Below are 20166 nucleotides of genomic sequence, written 5' to 3'. Positions count from 1 at the left end.
TGGATGAATTTACATTCACTTTTGTGTCCTTCAACTTTAACTGCTGCCTTATTACACACACTTTAAAGTTCACAAAACATTTTAGCAATACTTTTTGGGATGATTGTCTCAATTTCTTCCAGCTTGAGGACATCCAGAGCGTGGCCTGAGACAGAAAGCTGCCGCCATCCATCATCAGACAGATTAAGGCCTTGACAAGCGGAAGAGGGTGCAGAAGGATGGAGAAACCGAGGTGAAGGACACATTTTTTTTTTTTTTGAAAAAGCAAGACTCAAACTAATTGCTGTATAACTCTGCATGTGGAGCACAGGTGGGCAATCAGACAGCAGCATATTGCCCGGTGGCTTCATCTTCCCCGGGTCGACACAAGACAAGTCATTTCTGAGGCTGCTGGTTTCACCCTGGGGAGCCGGTGTCCAGGTGAGCCAGGAGCAGAGAGCACAGCAGATGCCTTGACAGGAAGGTGGAAGGACGTAAAACGCTGTGCATTGATCAAAAAAGTCTGACCTCGGACAGAAAACACAAGTTTTTACACAACAACACCCTCACATAATGGGAAGGACCGAGTAGATAAAATAGAAATGATTTTCAATTGAATGAATTTAATTAACATTTAGATTTTGACTATTAATGGAGAAAGCAAATTAAATCTTTTCATCTGCTCACTGCTCCAGAGAAAACAAACTCTTGATGCCAATTTGAGTAAATAAATGCACATAATTCATCCAATTTCCTGTTGGATAAATAGCACTAATAACACATTCTCTGTCTTATCAGCATGCTTTTTTTTGTATATTTACCTGAATTAAACAGCTCTTTCAGCTCTTTTAATTTCTTAAATCTAAATCATTTGGCAGAGTGTAGCCAGGGTTGCATTCATGGAAGAAAAATAGACTTTAATTAAGAGGAAAACTTTAATTACAGAACGAATTTATACTCCAATTAACAAGATATACACTGCCCCACTGCAGATAGCACACTCACACAGGAAATCCAGAGAAATACACCGATTAACATGATGCATATTGTATGCAAAAACACATACAACATACAGCACATTTGCACATTAATTTCTCCTTTGCATTATGCAATATGAGAGTTTTTTTTGGAGCAGCCACTTCATCACAAAGGCTGCTGAAAGTACATCAGTGCTTGATTGAATATAATCAAAGATGCTTGAATGAGTCTTTTAAAAAGTCACCAGCAGGGTTTAGTTACCTCTGAGGGTTTTTTTCTAATATGAAGTCTTCTTGTTGATCATCCAGCAGATGAAATCATGAAAAGGTTCCTCATCCTCATCATCATCATCATCATCAGTCAGTAGGCTCCAACAATGACAGCCTCAGCTTCTTTAGACGGTCTCCTGTCTGTCACTAGAAAGTTGATCATCCCCTCTGACTTTATGAGCAGGTTGCAGCCCAGGAAGAAGATGCCAAAGACCACAGTGAGGGAGAGCACGCACATGACTGCGATCTGGACCACCCTCATGACGAACAGGCTCCTCTCATCCGGAGCTGCAGCCACGAAGCCGTTATCAGTCACCACCGAGGAAAAGTTGCAGCAGAAAAACTCCTCGGTCTTGTTGAGCAGTCCGACCTCCGTCTGGTTGAACCCGGTGCTATTCATCTCCACTTTTATTTATTTATATATTTAAAAAAAAAAAAAAAATCAAACTTTCAAGTGCAAGAGACGAGAGAGTATAAGCAGAGAGAGATCCTTGATGAAGATGATGGAAGATGAAGTCCTGTCAGATCAGACTGCGCGCTTCTTCTTCTTCTTCTGGAGTTCAACAAGCTGCTTTGGCATCGCATTACTGGAGGTTTTCATGTGGTGTCTGGAGCCAGTTTCAGAGAGGAATGAATCCACCAACCCCGACAGTTATAGGCTACAACAGGCTGCCTCTGAGTTAAACCCCCATAGAGAGGCAGGAGGACACAGCAAGAGCGCCACCATGCGGCCACACTGTGCCAGGAGTGTCCATCAACACTGGCTGTGTGCTGTATGTAGTACATCATGTTCTGTTTGTGCAGCCTGATATGTGATGGTGTGTGTGCATGCATGCATTCATGAATGTAGCCTATTTGTGTGTATGTATACATTGAGTTACTAGTGTTACCATTAACAATATGCAGCCTGCAACTATTTGTATTAATTAATAAGCATGCACACTAAGGAAAGGGTGTTGCTATATATAGGCTTTGTTCAGTGGCAGACTCTGGCTGTCTGAGGGGCAGGGGCGAAGTTTAAAAAAAAAAAAGGGCACCAGCTGCGTACGGTGGAGCACCAGGGCGCAGAAAGTTTTCAAGCATTTATAGGGCAGACTATATGGCACTGCATCACGTTTTCTCCATTTAAAGGCATGAAATAGAGGGCATTGCATCACATTTTCTCCATTTAAGGGCACCCTAGGGGGCACTGCATCTCGTTTTCTCCACTGGAAAGGCACCCAGGGCACTTAATCATGTTTTATCTACCGTAGGGGCATCCAAGGGGGCCCTTTATCACATTTCCTCCACTAGAAGGACACCCTAGAGGGCACTTCATCTCGTCTTCTCCATTGGCACGGTACCCAGAAGGCACTTCATCTCATTATCTCCTCTGAAAGGACACGGACACTTTATCTTATTTTTCCACTGGAAAGGCATCATAGATGGCACTTAATCTTATTTTCTCGGCTGGAAGGGCACTTAATCTTCTTTTCTGTACTGTAAGGGCACCATAGAGGCCACTTTATCTTGTTTTCTCCACTGGAAGGGCACCCTAGAGGCCACTGCATCACATTTTCTTCCGCTGGAAGGGCCCACAGGGCACGTTATCATGTTTTATCTACTGTAGGGGTATCCAACAGGGCAAATTATCTTGTTTTCTCCACTGGATGGGCAACCTAGAGGGCACTTTATCTTGTTTTCCCGACTGGAAGGACACTTTATCTCATTTTCTCCACTGGAAGGGCACTCTAGACTCTAGAGCACACTTTATCATGTTTTATTTACCATAGAGGCATACAAGAGGGCACTTTTCCTGCGTTTCTTTCGAACATGGGGGGAACCAGTGGCTTAGTTCTCCATTGTGACAGTGAGTCAGCATGTACAATACCAGGACCCTGAAACTGAAGCAGCTGAATAGATTTCAGCCATCATATATTTCATTATTTACATTTGTGCTTTTCCTACTGTGACATGTCAAAATGTCTAAGAAAGGAAGCAACAACTACTTCCATAATGAACAACAAGCAGAGGTTGAAGATGTTTTTTAGATGTTGATGGTACACATATTATAATAAGACATTATTTCAAAACCAAATTATGCCATACACATAAAAACAAGTGGAAGTGTTGATCACTCAAATGTTTTTCAAAAATTTCCCAACACATTTTCCAGGCAGCTGAACAAAAGCCGTGAAGTCTTTACTCCGTCCCTGGAACAAAGAGGAACCAGGACAGGCACTGACATCTAGTGGATGCTTTGAGTCTGCTGTGGACACGAGGTTTGTTTATCTTTATACTGTATATGCAATTATGAGTGTTATTCAGATTTATCTCACAGTGTGTCTACTACATCTGTGTATTAGTCAGCTGTTGCATCATAGTTGATTTCAATGAAATAACGATAAGAGCTTCCAATGAAAAAGCCGTTTGCAGTCTGTGACAGTACTCCATTGACAGAATATCAGAGTTATCATGAACTGCTGAACGTTAATTAAATGCTACAGGCTTAGATTTGATCTACTACGTTGCCCAGAGGCCAATACCGAACACTGAAGGTCTCTCATCAATAGCAGCAGATGGCAGCATTGTTCAATATGACTCTCTGAAGGCCTTAAAAAAGCTGTGATGTAGACAACAGTGTCAATCTGACAATTTAAATTAATTGGCCCATGACAAACACACACACACACCAAGGTGAATGTAATTTATGGTGTTGATTTAAGTGCTTTTTTTTTACTACTGCCTGACTGTAAATTACTTTACAGGATGCTATACTTCAACCTACTGCCTTCCTGTTGTTATGTGAAAACAGACATCAATAGTGTGAAGACTCCCTGGAGGGTTTCTTATATACATCAAGATGGTAAGACTAGAAACTCATACAATACAATACAATACAATACAATACATCTTTATTGTCTACCAAGGTTGGAAATGTGTTTTTGGCTCACCAAACAAAGGAAACAACAACATAAAAAGCGGACAAGCAGTTTGTAAAAACAAATACATTGACGGCTTATATTACACAACTAGGATGTAATGCAGAGTATATTAACAAATCTTTCATTATTCAAGCCTACTGAGTTAATAAAAAACTCTCTACTGTGGTTTTTATTACAGAAAGAGAGATCCCCATAGTCATTTAGGCTTTTCTTGAGATGACAGAGGGGTCAGAATATGATTTCATTACTGTATTGTAGGTGACCTAAGCTAAATGACAAGCAAATTATACCTGGAAAAAGATGCACGACAATCCACGACAGAAAGTTTGTGACCTAGCAGCCATGTTGAGATCAGTTGAGGAAATACCAAGCACCGCCCACCAGCCGGAGCAAACTTTCTAATTTTACAGCTAAACAGTACACTACAAGATGTTTCTGAAAACATTTGAGGCAAGAAATAGACATTACAGTTACAGAATATTGATTCATATTTGATCAGCGCTGCCTAGTTTGACCGTTTGATCGGAGTTGCGAGTGATTGACAGCTGCTCAGAGATGGCTGGCTCCAGCTCGGCTCTGATTGGTTGTTTTCCTCCGGTCTGTGAAATCTTGCAGATGCTATTTATATATACATATAAGTTTTTAATTTTAATTTTTTTACTTGTGTATATTCTTTTTACTTATTTATCTATTTTTTTGTATATAATGTGTTTTTCCTGTATCTATACTGGCTTATTTTACATTAATATTAGGTTTGTTAAGTTTCTTTGTACCGAGAATGTTATTATATTGGGGACGTTTGTGAATGTTTGTTCTGTAATTTAAAAATTAACAACAAAACAATAAATATAATATTGAAAAAAAAGAAAAGAAAATACCACTAATCTGTGAGGGAAATGTCTTTATTCTTTGATTTTTGGGTTGCTGGATAAAAAATGTAATACATAATTCCTGACAGTGAAAAAAAAGAGTCATTTATTATTACTCTTGTATTTTTGTATTATTATTGTGTTTTTTTTATTATTATGTGTGTTTTTTTTGTTTGCTTTGTTGTTTTCTTTTTTTAACTGTACTCTTTCTTTTTGTCATTATTATTATTGTTATTTCTTTTCTTGGTTTTGTTTTGGTTTTGAATGTTGAGGTTGTTTTCTCTATAGTGCACTTGATGGATTTGTCTGTAAGCTCATCTACTTAAAAGTTGGTTTATAGACTGTTGTAATTACAAACAGTGGTTTGCATACATGAAAACAGCCTTGAAAAAAGGAAAAAAAAAGTATAAAAAAATAAATAAAAAAATACATATATATACTGTATACATATATACAAATATACACATATATGCACTCGCAATTTAACATGTTTTACTCTAAAATCGCAGTACTAATCACAGTAATGTGGTCAGTGCATGCGCCTACATTTACCAGACCTGTGTTTTTGTGATTAATTCCAGTTGGATATCCAAGTAAGTGGCTTGAATTTTTTTTTTTTGTTTAGAAAAAGAAGGGAAACCTTAAGTATAATTAGCCTATAGATGTTTTTGTGTGTTTGTTTCTGCATGGAGTTTATGAATGAAAAACCAGGATTTCCTTTGAACTTACCAGGAAATTAACTATGCATGTCTCAAAACTGTCTCTCTTTCAATTGAATTGTACACATTTTATTTCAGTTTCTATAGCTTTTTGTGTTTTTTTGTTTTTGTTTTGTTTGTTGCTTTAATAAGAATCAGATTTATTTGCCAAGTACATACAAGGAATTTGACTCTGGTTTTATGCACCTACAGAAATAGAAATAACAGCAGTTTGTGAATTTTTGTTTTGTTGTTTCAAAATGAACAAAAAAACCCAATAAATATAGTATTGAAAAAAAAGAAAAGAAAATACCACTAATCTGTGAGGGGAAATGATTTTGATTTTTGGTTTGCTGGATAAAAAAATTAATAAATAATTCCTGACAATGAAAAACAATTAAAAAAAAATATATATACATATATATACTGTATAAATATATACATGCATACACATATATGCACACGCAATTTAGCATACATTACTCTAAAAATCGCAGTACTAATCCCAGTATTGTGCCTGCAGTGCGCCTACATTTACCAGACGCCCCATGATGGTCCACCTCCAGAGGATGTTCCTGAGTGACGCCTCTCTCAGCCAATCAGAGAGCAGGAAACGAGTCTGTGTGAAGGTCGGTTCTGAGCTGAGGTTAGATTGTGCAGAACAGTATCTCGCCTGTCCTCCTCTCTCACCGTTATAATATCCAGTCTGGGGAGAACAGGTGCGCACCGAGACATTACGCAGCGTTAAAACCAATCTTGGGCACATTTAATGGAGACTGGTCGTGTGTTTTCTGCAGCTCAACTGGGGGATAAAAACCATATCAAGCAGTCCGAACAGGTACCACCACCACCACCACCACCACGGGAGGCTTTACTGGACGGACAGCATCACACTCCGTTGTGTGGACTACACTCTGCATTGAGATGGACTGTGTAACTTAACGTTGTGCATTTTGCAGGAGCTTATTGTTTAATTTAGCCACTATAATTGTAAATATCTGGTCATGTTGTCTGCGTTCAACACGTTGCATGAGAGCGAGGCTGCAGCAGGTCACTGGTTCACTCCATCCATGGTTTAGGTAAGCACTAGTATCCTCTTTATCTGTCGTATGCACACCTTCCATAATGCAAAATAATGTACACAACATTATCAGTGATGCTTATAATGTGATATTCCTTTAAATCAAGGTGACCATGTCCAGTATCTGCATCAGTGACAATGAGGCTCTTATCTGCTGTTATTACAGTGTTTTTTTTTTCTATCTCACTCCTGTCACAATGACTAGAACAATCTAATGTACATTCACATGGATAGAATATGGTCAGAGTCTGTCTGTGTGTGTGTGTGTGTACATATAGTCTATTGTACAACCACAACAGTGGTGAATGTAATCTTTTTCTGTTGTTTGGGCTATAAAGAAGCTGCAGTCATTGGCCTAATGGGCTTACTGGGATCAGCTCTATGTATAATCTCCTCCTGTTCCCAATAGGGCATCCTGGGGTATAGATTGGCATTTTTCAATACTGGTGCCAATGCTAATACGATACCTGAGTTTTAGTACCAAGCAAGCAAGGGGGTAAAACCATACTTTTTTCTCCCCAGTATTTTTTTTTACAGCCCCCCCACCCCTCTTCTTCTTCTTCTTCTTCTTCTTCTTCTTCTTCTTCTTCTTCTTCTTCTTCTTCTTCTTCTTCTTCTTCTTTTTTGTAATATGTAGGTATGGCTGGGCGATATGGCCAAAATCTTCTATCACAATATGTATCTCGATAACGATATATATCACGATATAGCATGCTTTTTGGTAGTTCAATAAATAAATAGTCATATTAGAGGTCGACCGATGGTGGATATTTAAAGGCCGATATAATAACGATAGTTTGGAGCAGGAAAAAGCTGATTATTCGGCTGATATCTTCTTTACTTCTGCAGCGGCCTAGTCAGATACATTTGTATATACCGTTTTTAATCATTTGTCCTTTCGAATTTAATAATTCCTAATATTCTGAAGTGTGATTTGAACATTTTCTATTTATTTGCACTGGGCTATGCGCTGTTCTGTGGCTTACAGTATGACTGGCCAGGATTACTTCTGTTGTGCGTCTCGCATTGTTAAATGACACTCTTATAAACCATTGATGTTTGTGCATATTCCCGGGGTAAGGAGGATCCCTTAAGTGTGTGATTTCATTTCATGAATGGGTGGTTACGTGGCTAGATTATTGGGAAGAGAGACTGCCAAATTGGTACAGTAAGCACGTTAAAGTAACAGTGAATGATTTCTTTTCCTCCCTGTCTGCCTGTCTTGTATCTGGGACAGAAAGCTGATAGTGTTGCGTTATATATTCCAGAGATAACTTTTTTTTACTTCCCCCTCTACCTTGACTTTGAGTATGGAGCCTCCATGCAAAACATTGATGTACGTCCCCGCGTGACTGGTGACGGCTGTGCAGCCATCGGCCACTATCAGAACCCAGTTCCACCAATAATGATAAGTCTGTAAATTTTAAATTTTACCGATTGCTGATCAATATAATTAATACTTTAACCCTTTCACAGTGCCTACAAATGTCTTATTCCTCATGTCACTTCTGGTTGCAAAAAAACAAGACGGCGATGACCAAAATACTGAACTCGAGGCTTCAAAACGTTAGTCCACAAAACCAATGGGTGACGTCACATTGACTACGTCCACTTCTTATATACAATCTGTGGTCAGAGCAAATGAATGCTCTCTGAAGTGCCCATGAGCAAGGCACTTAGATCGCAGTCAATCCCTTAATCGTCCACAGCAGACAACTGTCTCGCCTTGGCAGGATTTGATCATTTTTCTTTCAGCTTTGTCTTCACATGTTTGCTTCTCATATTACTGCCATGGTTCCAGTGTCAAGTCCAGTTATATTGCTGTGGACAGCAATTAGCCAACAGTCTGGCAATTGAATGGATGAGGGATACATAGCCTAATTTAGCTCATAGCACTGCACCAGACGTTTCACAACAAAGGGAGTTGCTAACAGCACAATTAACTGTCACTTCATGAAGCAATTAAAAAAATGTCTGGTGGTTTACGCTTGTCTTGAAAATACTGGGAAAAAGTGGCTTGTAAACGCTGAAGGGACCTGTTTTCAGTGCCGTGTACAGCTTAGAATAAATATTCCTCTGTGCAGATGGTTAGTCTAATTGACTCAGACTTCTTCGGACGAGACTCCAGCAAGCTGCCGGCAGCGCGGTTGGTGGTACCAAACCCAAACATGTCTCTGCCACTGACGCACCAAAGCAGATGGTCAGAGATGCAAACAGACAGCATCATCATTGATCTGTCTACGATGTGAGCGGAGGTGATGTAGTGCATGCAGACTTGGATTTCAACGGTTTCACTGACACCTTTTTTTCTTGATTAGACTCATCATCTGGAAGTCTAGATCTACTCGGGTTACAAGTCAGTGGATGTTGTGTGAATTCTGTCTATCCGAGTCTGAAGCTCTTGATGAAGGCTGCCTTGTTTTTGACTGAGATAAGAGTTAGCCTAGGGCAGCGGTGTCGGACGCTGTGATGGACATTTAGACAGGGAGCGGAGAGGACAATGTGTGTGGAGTGCAAAAATCATTACCATGCTGCAAGTGAAAGATAAGGGAATCTGTCGGATCCCCCGCAGGAGATGCTGCAGGCATTTTCCACTACTAGTTGTACAAGTCAAGGGTGGGGTAGGTTGTTCTACATACACGCATTTGCAATTAAATGCACACTCATATATGCACAAACCTATTTTTAATGTAGTTTATGCTCCATTTTGAGCATGGCTTTTCATGAACCACAACATCCTCTCTCTTTCAGATAAACTAAAATGTACTACGCTGCGTGATGTCGTATATTTCTGAATGCCTAAAAGGCTACTGGGTGTTTGTGTGTTTGATTCTCTATGGCTGAGCAGTTTCCCCATCATCTCACTTCCACTCTGATTATACTTTCATAAGCCTTTCAGTCAACAAAAACCTATAATTTCAGTCAAGTAGAAATCCTGTTGGACAGAAAATGATGTTGTTTTTCATCAGGAGTACTGTGAGGCATACATTCCATCATGCCAATGAGATATCTAACCTCCACAAAGTGCCTCTGGTGTGAAAGCTTCCCAGATGGTCCGAGCAGCACTCCTGATGAAGTGGGAGCAGAAGACTGTAAAGGGGAAATGAGCATTCGATCATCCTTTCAAATGGAGAAATGTGGAGGGTTTGGGGTCAGTCCAATATGGGAAGTTGTGTGTGACCTCCAGTGGACCATCCCCCTCGTTAAGGTCTGTGTGCGACCGAAGGCAATGACTCCCCCCCTTTGTAAAAATAGAGCAAAGATAAGAAAAATCTATTAAATTAAAAAGGAGAAATGAAACTCGGAGTTGACCTCACGCTCTCCATCTTCTGGTGTACCAACGTTTACAAACTCAAGGTGACATTTTTATTATTATAAATACTGTATGTGTAGGTATGTATTTTAGAGCTTTACAGATAAATCATCTGGGCCAATATATCATCCAATCCAGTATTAGAGTAGATTAAATTGATTTATTTCAAACATGTAACAAATAATAAGAAAACAAAACAAGAATAACCGATAAAATGAACAGTAAATGTATACAGCAAATTCTAAATAAACAAAATGAATAAATATGATTTGTCCGAAAAGGTGAAGGCAGAATTAAACACTTTTATAGTCCTAACCAGTGGGCTACGTCTTGGTTTGAGAAGTGAATTGAAGTGCCTTAAACTTGCATTCTTTCTAACAGCCAGCAGGGGGCGACTCCTCTGGTTGCTAAAAGAAGTCAGATTGTATAGAAGTCTATGAGAAAATGACCCTACTTCTCATTTGATTTATTACCTCAGTAAACATTGTAAACATGAGTTTATGGTCTCAATCTCTAGTTTCAAGTCTTCTTCAATACAGCATGATGTTCATTTAGTAAATTATGGTCCCATTTAGAGTCAAATAGACCATAAAGCAGGGCATGCTTTAGGGCGTGGCTATTTTGTGATTGACAGGTCGCTACCACGGCGTTGTCCTCTCTGGGAGTTGTCCGTGTTTTCGTCTTACAACTTTAAATCTTTCACAGTGTGAATTCAGTTCATGGAAGTTAATTATAACATTTTTTGGTTGCCTAAAAATGTCTTGTTCAGCATTCGGTTGTACTTAGCTCCACCCTCTCGTGTCACTTCTGGTTACAAAAGACCAAGATGGTGACGTAGAACGCCGTGATTGTCCAATCAGAATCAAGTATTCAACAAAACCGTGTAATAAGTAAGAAGAAACTGCAGTATACAAATGCCTAAAAAACAGTGACCCCATTACATACAGTGTAACCTGTCACACTTTGTACATATCTTGGTCACATGATATGTACACACAGCGATCCAACTTCTTCACCCCCTGATATGATACAGATTTTTTTTCTCCATTTGAGAGACCAGTACTCTGTCTTTCCCAAAATAATATAAAAGCTGTTTACCTCCCTGCAGCATTTTTATGTGCGGTACAGTAACATGATGCCAGGGATTGCTGTGGCACTACAAACTGAGTTGGCCACCAGCCATGACTTAATGTTAGTGGAAATGCTGAAATTTATGATGACACTGTCAAAGCAGCTGTTTTCAAAGCGAAGCTGTGACATCTGGCCGATACCGAATCTGCTAAATATAGTTTAACCCTTAACCACTAAGCCACTGGAGCACGTCAGATTTTTACAAACTCTCGAACATAGATATCCGGTCTGGTATCAGCTTCAAAAATCCAGTATAAATTAGGCTGTACTGTAATGTATACGTTTTTCTTTTCACTTTTCCTCTTACGGTCTCCTATTTTTCTACTCCCTCCTCATTTGTCAACACGTTATACTATCCCAACTCGACACATAATGCTGCTTTGTCACAGCCCTTGGCATCTCTTTAGGTTTAGGCAACAAAACCACTATAGTTAGGTTTAGGAAAAAACTACATGGTTGGGCTTAAAACTACTTTGTTTGTAAGGTGAAAATGAAACCTAACGTTGTGAACATGGGACACGATCGATCAGCTGATTGTAACGTGAAGGTGAAACTTAACACACAGGACAAGAGCTTCGGTCTCCTGGATGAAAGCCTTATGTTTGTTGGACCCATCCACCACCCCTCCGTGGTGTGTCTTTTCACTCTTTAATCACTCACTGCACTTTCTCTGAAGCAGAAAGGTTTACATACTAATTAATGGAAAGCCTGGTGCATCTTATACTGTTGTTAAAGTGTGTCATGTGTGGTGGTATGACACACCGACGGCCAAGACAAAGCGTCGGTATTTGACGCCCTGGAAATGAGAACGGGCTGAATATGTATACAAATACAATACGTAGTTCTCCCATTAACATACTCAACTGCACATCTGTACCAAACAAACTCATAACCTCTGTTTTGTTCTGTAAAACACCCTATCACAGTATCTGTTCTGGCATGTTGTCTATTCATTTGGTTGCACCTGTGTCTAATTTAGTTTTTGTAATGTGATATTCCACTAATGAAAAAATATAAAAAGATTTTGCTGACATCATGTTTCTTCCTACGCTGATTGTTTTTAGATCATCATAGTTTAATGATTGACAGTTCCATCCTGAATCACGGCAGGCAAGACTAAAATAATGATGATTCCCGTCGTCATTAGATTTATAATTCCACCTTCTCATGTAGTGTTTCCTGTCTCCCATAGGATGACGCCTCTTGGTCACACCTGCTCGGTCTCCTCCCTGTTTCCTCCTCGCCAGCAGACCGAGCGCTCCTGAGCACTCGCCGCGACCCTCCCTTGTTTGGCTTTCCTGGCTGACGTCCCGGGGAGGTGATGCGACGGTTTGCCTACTGTAAGGTGGTGCTGACCACCTCTCTAGTGTGGGTGCTGGTGGACGTGTTCCTGCTGCTCTACTTCAGCGAGTGTAACAAATGTGACGATAGGAAAGACCGCTCGCTGCTGCCTGCCCTGCGAGGTGAGTATCCTGTTTGTCTTTATAAAAAAGAGTGTTAAGGTGACAAAGGGGTTTATAATCAGTGAATTAGAAGACGTCTCAGAGAAAGTTTAAATGTTGATTTTGGGATTTCAAGGGATTTAGCAGATGATTTAGGGGAGATAATCAAGTCCAGCTCCATTTGTGATGTGTTAAAAGGATGAAATGATATATTTTTGAATATGTAATAACTCTTTTAGAGTAATTTTCAAATGAAATCAAATGATAAATCATATCAATTTTGAGTGTTTGTTCTTTAGAGAGACAATGTTTATGTTCATATGTGTGGTTTTGCATGTTTTTGGCAAACCGCTTTAGGTTTCTGTACATACTGTACAGTAAACTACATCTAGCACATCATCTACTGCATGTATATATTTTGTATTCATCACAGTGAATGACATTTTTCATTTTACTTTTTTTACAACAATAACATTGTGTGGTGTTACAGCTGTAAGTGCAGATAAATTTGAAAATTAATTTGATACAGACATGATGTTCGCTGTAATTGATAACCCACTCTTGTAAAACAAGTTTATAGTTTCTATAAATAGATTGTAATATTGTACTGAAGTGCACTGAAACTAGGGGCACCCAGGGACCCAAATTGTGGCAGACGTGTCGTAGCTTTTAGTAAATAATTACAACTTAATCCAAATGAATGCCAATAGCTGTTAACTGCCAAGTAATCAGTGTGAGGTGTGTTTTGCATTAGGTGAAGTGAAATCTCTCTCCTGGTGTTCAGACCTCTCAGCTACATTAATGTTAATTAATGTTAATGTATTTTAAAGATTGCATGGCATCTTAAGAAAAGTGCTTTTAGACCTTGCACATTGACTTATTGATGAATGTTATAACTCCAGTTTATAAGGGGATAATTAACAGATAATTCCCTTTTTTTGTTTTGCCAATCTAACTTTTGTTTGGCGTCCAACTTGACTTGAAACGTTCCATCATTTCACCAGGATGTTTAAGTTAATCTTCATCATCTCTAACTAATCCTATGAACACGATGAAGTTCACTGAGGGGCAAAACTGAAAAAGTCATGTTTAATCATTGACAATAACTTCACAAACTTTGTGGGTGTGTTTTGTGGTTAATCTTGTAAAAGTTGATGAGTTTTGTGAATCTCTACCAGCCTGATTTGATCATTGTCTAATGGGACTGATAAAGATCCAGTTATTTAGCTGTAGTATGCACTATAAGCTTGAAACTATCTCCATGTGTGCGTGTGTTTTATGTTTCAGAGATCAACCTGAACCACAGTACCTATTTAGCAGAGTTCATTTCCTTCCATGCCCTGCAGTAAGCAGGTTTCTAAGAGGCTCGCTAAGCTGCTTTTGAGGTTAGAATGAGGCACCAGCTACTGACACTGATTACCAAACAGTACCAAACTCTAATGTTACGTTGGAGTTACTTTGCTTATGAAATAGCTTAAATGGGATGATTTGCTAAATATATGAACAGAGTGTTGACATTTTTTCCAGGTTTTCCATAACACTGAAGGTGTTTTAATTTAGTCCTATTCATTAAGACCAAAATTAAACAGCCTGTAATGTGGCACTGATTCACTTTTTGATTGGAATCAATTTACTCCAAATTGTTAGGTCACACTTTTTAAAATTTAGTTATTGCTTGTGGAGACCGCTGTTCATGTCCTGCGTGAAACCAAAAAGTCAACGTTCACTTATTTTAATATACGTCCCTAACTTAGAATAACGTAACAAACGTAGTCATTTTAAGCCAAACCATGACGTTAGCTCACCTGGTAGGGCGAACACCCTATGCATCAAGGCTGAGTCCTTACTGCAGCGGCCCGGGTTCATATCTGACCCGTGACCCTTTGCTGCATTTCGTCCCCTCTCTCGCCCCTTTCCAGTCCATCTATCCTGTATATATAATAAAGGCAAAAAGGACAACAAAAAAACACATGTGTCTGTAATCCTGGGGAAAAAACGTTTCCCTCGAAACGTAATTGAGAATGCAGTTTAGTTGTATGGGAATGTAATATTATAGGAGACAGGGTTGGTTTCTGGCCACCTGACAAGTGTTCATGCATCATTTACTTTTTTTTTTTGGTCTCCACCAACTGCTGAGAAAAATATGAGTCTGTACTAGCTGCTAAACTTTGTTCACCAGTAACTTAACTTTGTCTGTGTGCCATTTGTGTAGCTTTTTTGCTGGAACTATCTGCCTGCGTGTTGATTAGAGTGGCTCTGACTGAACCATACAGTAAATATGAGGACAGTTAAACCAAAACAATGAGCTAAAAGATGCTAAAAAGTTACTTGCAGTAATATGAGTTTCACCAGCCTAAAGCATGACGTGAGGGTTTGCAGTCAGTTTCTACTCCAGTGCATCCATTTTGGACATGACCCCACTCTGGTCATTACCAGGTTGATAATGACCTTTTAAAGAATGTCTACTTTGAATTCCTGATTAGCGCGGGCACCCCTGAGCTCACGTCAGTGTTTTCCAGTTTGACGATAATGAACTTTATGGCCAGTCGCCCCTGACCGTTATGTTTATGGAAGGTTTTACGTTTGCTTCACATACTAAGGTAATGTTGTTTTGGAGTGGTGCTGTTTGTTCATATGGAAAGGAAAGGTAGCTGCATAGACCCACAGTTCCTTATCTGCAGCAGGTCTGTGTGCACACTGTTTGTTTCGCACCACAGTGTAACTGGTTTAGTATTGCACTTCCATAAAGTTGGTGTCCTCAGGAGACACGGATTAAAGAAAAGAAAACTCCACACCAACAGTTTGTATAAAAAGCTTTCGGTTTCTTTTCTCAACCCCAGTCTGAGATAACCCTTGACATCATGATTGCTATTTTCTCACTCTTTAGAAAACTCTCAACAGAGCAACAAAAGCTTTAATACAAAAGTTATCAGTGGACTGTCCCTTTTAATATAGACACAGCTTTAGAGAAATTCAACCACTAAACTTTCTAGTTGGTCCTTCTTGGTGTTGCTGGGTTTTGATTTCCATTATTGAATAATTTAGTAGGAATTTATAACAAAAAATCTGTCTTTTTGCTCTTTTCTTTTTGCTCACTTCACGTGCATGTTTTAATGTGGCTGAACCAACCATCTATTACACTGGACTGAGATTTGTGGAGACAGCTACAGCTCCTGTGAGCATTAATGAGACTTCCACTGCTAATCATCTACTGTAACTTCTCACGGTTTTGCCATTTATGAAGTGAAAAGAGCAGGTGAATAATTGTGGATTATGAAACTCACTTCCTTAAGGCTACAACAAACCGTTCTTCTGGATTTGAAAATAATAAAATGTCACTATCAGCTGATCAATTGATTGAAAGTTGATTGGTTTATGGAGATTAAATAGAATTTAAAGTGGCAATCTGGAAGATTTTCATTTAAATGAATGTCCGTTAAGTCACTATGTGTCGCCAAATGAGGTAACATAATGGTGATTGAGCCCGTGGCCCACTGATGAAGTATTGCAATATTTATATATTTGCAGTGTTATAAAATGGGTGTTTTGTGGTGACATTCTTGGAAAAAATGGTGTTGCATACACACAGAAATGGAGCCATGCACACAATTCTGAAAGCCTGCAGCTCATGTACATAGAAATAGATTTCTTTTTAATTATATTTCTATGCACATGTATCAACAGAAAGACTCCAGACTATTAAACTCTGAGCACAATTCCCCTTTTTTCACTCAAATAGAAATCAACCACACTGAAATCTTACGGATTGCCTCTTTAACGTTTTCATTTCATTTTCAACATACAGTATTATTTAAATTTCAGGGTTTTAGTTTGCCTTTAGCTGCAGTATTACTCCTTAAGAGGTATTAAAGCTGCAGTGGGTAGAAATGGAGCAAATATGATTAAAAAAAGTTATTTTTATAAAACGGTCACTATATCCTGACAGTAGTGGTTGAGACAGGTAATCTGAAAAAAAAATCATGGGCCTCTGTGTTCTCCGGTGTCCTCTGGTGCTCCTCATGGCATCTGCAAGATTTCATAGACCGGAGGAAAACAACCAGTCAGAGCTGATCTGGAGTCTGCCGTCTCTGAGCGGCTGTCAATCACTCGCAAACTTTGATCAAAAGGTCAAACTAGGCAGCGCTGATCAAATATGAATCAATATTCTGTTACTGTAATGTCTATTTCTCGCCTCAGATGTTTTCAGAAACATCTTGTAGTGTACTGTTTAGCTGTAAAATGAGAAAGTTTCTGACCCGGCAGACATGTTGAGATCAGTTGAGGAAATACCAAGCACCACCCACCAGCCGGAGCACAGCCAATAGGAACGCTCTCTCTGAAATTACCTGTGATTGGTCAAAGATTTTAGATTTTTTTAAAGCCTGTAAACAGAACCATGATGTTGTGCAGAAGTCTAGTTTTCTCTCAGAACACTTGAATTACAATATGCTGAAAGGTTATTATGGAATATTTGCACAATGATGCCAAAAACATACTGCCTACTGAAGCTTTAAAGCATTAGAAATCATCAACAACCAAGAGAAAATAAGGACAACGGTGAGAACAAACACAAGTACATAATTTATAGAAGGAATTTCACTTATTATTCATGCTTATGCCCATAAAATAATAATTCTGTCTCTGTCTGTAGAGCATATAGCTGTATTGTATATAATTTGCTATTAATTTGAATGTGATACCATAAGGTTGCATTAATGTTGCAGTAGCACACAGAGCTGAGGTGAGAACACACCACAGGGTGTGTTGTTGAATGCTACTTTTAGCTGTTTTTCAAAAGACAAAAATATAATTCTCACTGTGAATTATTGTTTAGAGACTTCCGACTTTTGCAGATACACTTAGAAGTCATACAAAACTTCTGATCCTAATTGCCTGGAGTCTTTGTTCTTTTTTGTGTGAGCATCGCCTCACTTGGTAGTCGTGAAGAAAGACAGTAAGTTGCATTTGCAGGTTGAAAGTGTGCATCAGAGCAGCGCAGCCGTAACTCTGCAGGGCGTTTTGTTCCCGGCCCGCTGCGGTTTCGTGTTCAATAGGAGCTTTTCTGATATATAATGTAATGCCAGCTGGGTCAGACTCGCAGGAAGAAAGCGGAGCGGAGCAGCAAGCTTGTGATGGAGCCTCCAACTGTGCACCACTACAGACCTTTTCCTGCAAAGTAAAGGGGAATGAAAAGAGCTAGAGGACAATCTGCATGCAGATTTAGTGTCTGAGTCCACCTTGACAAGAGGGATCTGGGATCATAGACTCCATGAAATATCGTAAATAGAAGCTAACATGTACCATGAGTGGCAAAAATTTGGATAGTTGCATATTTATTGCTAATTTGTTAGAATTACCAGCTAATGAATCACATATCGAACAGGTTGACAGAGAGACATGTGGCGCTTTATTTTTGTCCAGCTCTGAAATGTGAGTGATGGTGTCTCAGCAGACTCATTACCTGTGAGCGTGAGGGAACCTTTTCACTGTAATTGCTTGGGATAAAGCTGCAGGCAGGGACATTGAATTGGATTGATTGACCAGAGGACAGACAGAGCCACTGTTTTCTCCCCAGATGATCGCGGTCATCTTTTATAATGAATGCTCTGTGTCAGTAGGAGAGTGTGTCGGGCCTGAAAATACCACAGAGAGTTTGTTTCCCAAAAGGCTCCTCTTATCTGTGTGTTGCTAAGCAAAAAACAGATTTATTTGAGCGTTTCTAGACTTTATATTCGATCTGACTGAATGATTTACAGTCATAATGACGGAGCGAATTTGTCAATTAGTCATATACAGTATATTATTGGAAATGACATTGAAACTGAAACACCAACACAGTTTCATAGTGTCATGAATGAGGCGGCCTAGGGGTCCGTTCCAACAACATGTCAAATGTTAGTATGTTATGGCTGATATATGGCTAGATTGTTGAAGTGATTCAGTAATTTTATGCTGTTATGTGTTGTCTTTTTTATCAATTGCTGTAAAGTAAGCCATGTTTCATAACTGATGTTTCTTCTTGATTTCTCATTTTTTATGCTTTTTTCATGCTGAATGACTTTCTAGGAAACTTATGAGCACATCTCTGGTAAACACAAGATTTAAAGTGGTGCTTTTGTGTGATTCTTTGGGGAGAAACTCAGTTTTACAGATCCGTCTCATGTCTTGTAACATAACGGTCTACTGGACCAAAAGCTTTGCACATGACTAATAAGTGATACATTTATAAAGTGCAACTAATTTGTAACAGGTGACTAGCAGTGAAAATTTTTTTATTTACATGGTGGAATAGTTTATACTCTAGATTAGGTGATGCAGAAAGCTTTTATAAATGACCTTTAGACATTTACGAAACATTTAACAGGTGAGATGAGAAGATGTACAAATTATATGTTGATACATTTACAGTACGTGTGATGAATAGTTTACACTTTAGATTAGGGGGCTGTAAATGACCTGTAAATTATTCAGTAATACATTTACACATCGTTAATAATCATGATGATGTTTGTTCTAAAATAATAAACTTTGTTTATGCTGAATAGATTACACTTTAGATTGGCGGCTGCAATAAAACTCAAATGTGTTAGTACACTACACATCAATAGAAAGTATCAAGAAAGGGTGATACTGTGTGCATTTTTGTACATCTTCCCATTATATAGCATAAACCTCTTCCAAAATGATTTTACTTCGTCATTGCATATGGCCCATTTGTAGTATGTACTACAGTACAGACGGTATAGACAACTGTATGTCTTCTCTGACACGCATGGAGTCACCAGCCGCTTCTTTTCACCTGCATGCGAGGAACTTCACTGGCAGGTCTTAACGTGTGCAGAGGTTAAAGTTATTCCCCAGATCACAGTGATTCATAATATATCAACTAATTACTTGTTAATACTAATTATTTGTTTATGATTATTTCATGACCAAATAACTCATTTACTAAGGTCGCTTTCAAAAGTCAACATTTCCGTTTTAATCAAACCCTGGTGCGGTTCGTTTGGGCATTTATGAACGCAGTGATCGTACTCTGGTGCGGACCAAAACAACCGATCCGAGACCACCTCTCACAAGCCGTCTCGGACTGCCTGTGCGGACATTTGTTAAGATGGACACAGGTAAACGACCTGGACTTCTGCAGAAGTGCGATGGTTGCTTGACATCTTGGCTGAGGAGAACATACAGAATATGCAAAATAAAGTCCACAAAAATAGTGACGTTTATAAAGTGTAAACTTCACTATAAACTTGTGAAGAAGGGATTCATGTACAGTCGATCAGTGCAGAGTCAAAGTGAAAACACTTCAACAGCAATATATCAAAGTCAGCATATTATTTTTTAAATTTGGTCCGATTTAATTTGCGTTATGTGAAACTGAACCAGACTAAATAGAAAACAAACCAAATCTATCAATTTCACTCTGATTCGGACTAGCCAAGCGGACTATGACTTGTGATAGCGCCAAGATTTATACAG

The 20166-nt window shown here is 39.0% G+C and overlaps 2 protein-coding genes across 4 annotated transcripts in view; one reads left to right on the top strand and one right to left on the bottom strand.

Moving 5' to 3' along the window:
- Window positions 1-522: 522 nt before the first annotated feature.
- rprma (reprimo, TP53 dependent G2 arrest mediator candidate a) lies at window positions 523-2518 on the bottom strand. Its single transcript, XM_074658205.1, has one exon. It carries the CDS (start codon window positions 1624-1626, stop codon window positions 1318-1320), a length of 309 nt encoding a protein of 102 aa, XP_074514306.1. The 5' UTR covers window positions 1627-2518; the 3' UTR covers window positions 523-1317.
- Window positions 2519-6334: 3816 nt separating this feature from the next.
- The window catches only part of galnt13 (polypeptide N-acetylgalactosaminyltransferase 13), a 46112-nt gene continuing 32280 nt past the window's right edge, over window positions 6335-20166 (top strand). For all 3 annotated transcript variants that reach the window (XM_074659479.1, XM_074659478.1, XM_074659476.1), the window contains exons 1-2: window positions 6335-6796; window positions 12435-12705. In XM_074659479.1, the coding sequence (XP_074515580.1) occupies window positions 12564-12705 (142 nt within the window). In that variant the 5' untranslated portion in view covers window positions 6335-6796; window positions 12435-12563. The remainder of the gene's footprint in view (window positions 6797-12434; window positions 12706-20166) is intronic.

The sequence above is a fragment of the Sebastes fasciatus genome, chromosome 14, assembly GCF_043250625.1.
Source record: "Sebastes fasciatus isolate fSebFas1 chromosome 14, fSebFas1.pri, whole genome shotgun sequence".
Lineage (NCBI taxonomy): Eukaryota > Metazoa > Chordata > Actinopteri > Perciformes > Sebastidae > Sebastes > Sebastes fasciatus.
This window is presented reverse-complemented; position numbering and strand designations above follow the sequence as displayed.

Excerpts from the sequence above, each read along its gene's own strand:
- rprma (XM_074658205.1), bottom strand. The coding sequence starts at position 1,626 with ATGAATAGCACCGGGTTCAACCAGACGGAGGTCGGACTGCTCAACAAG.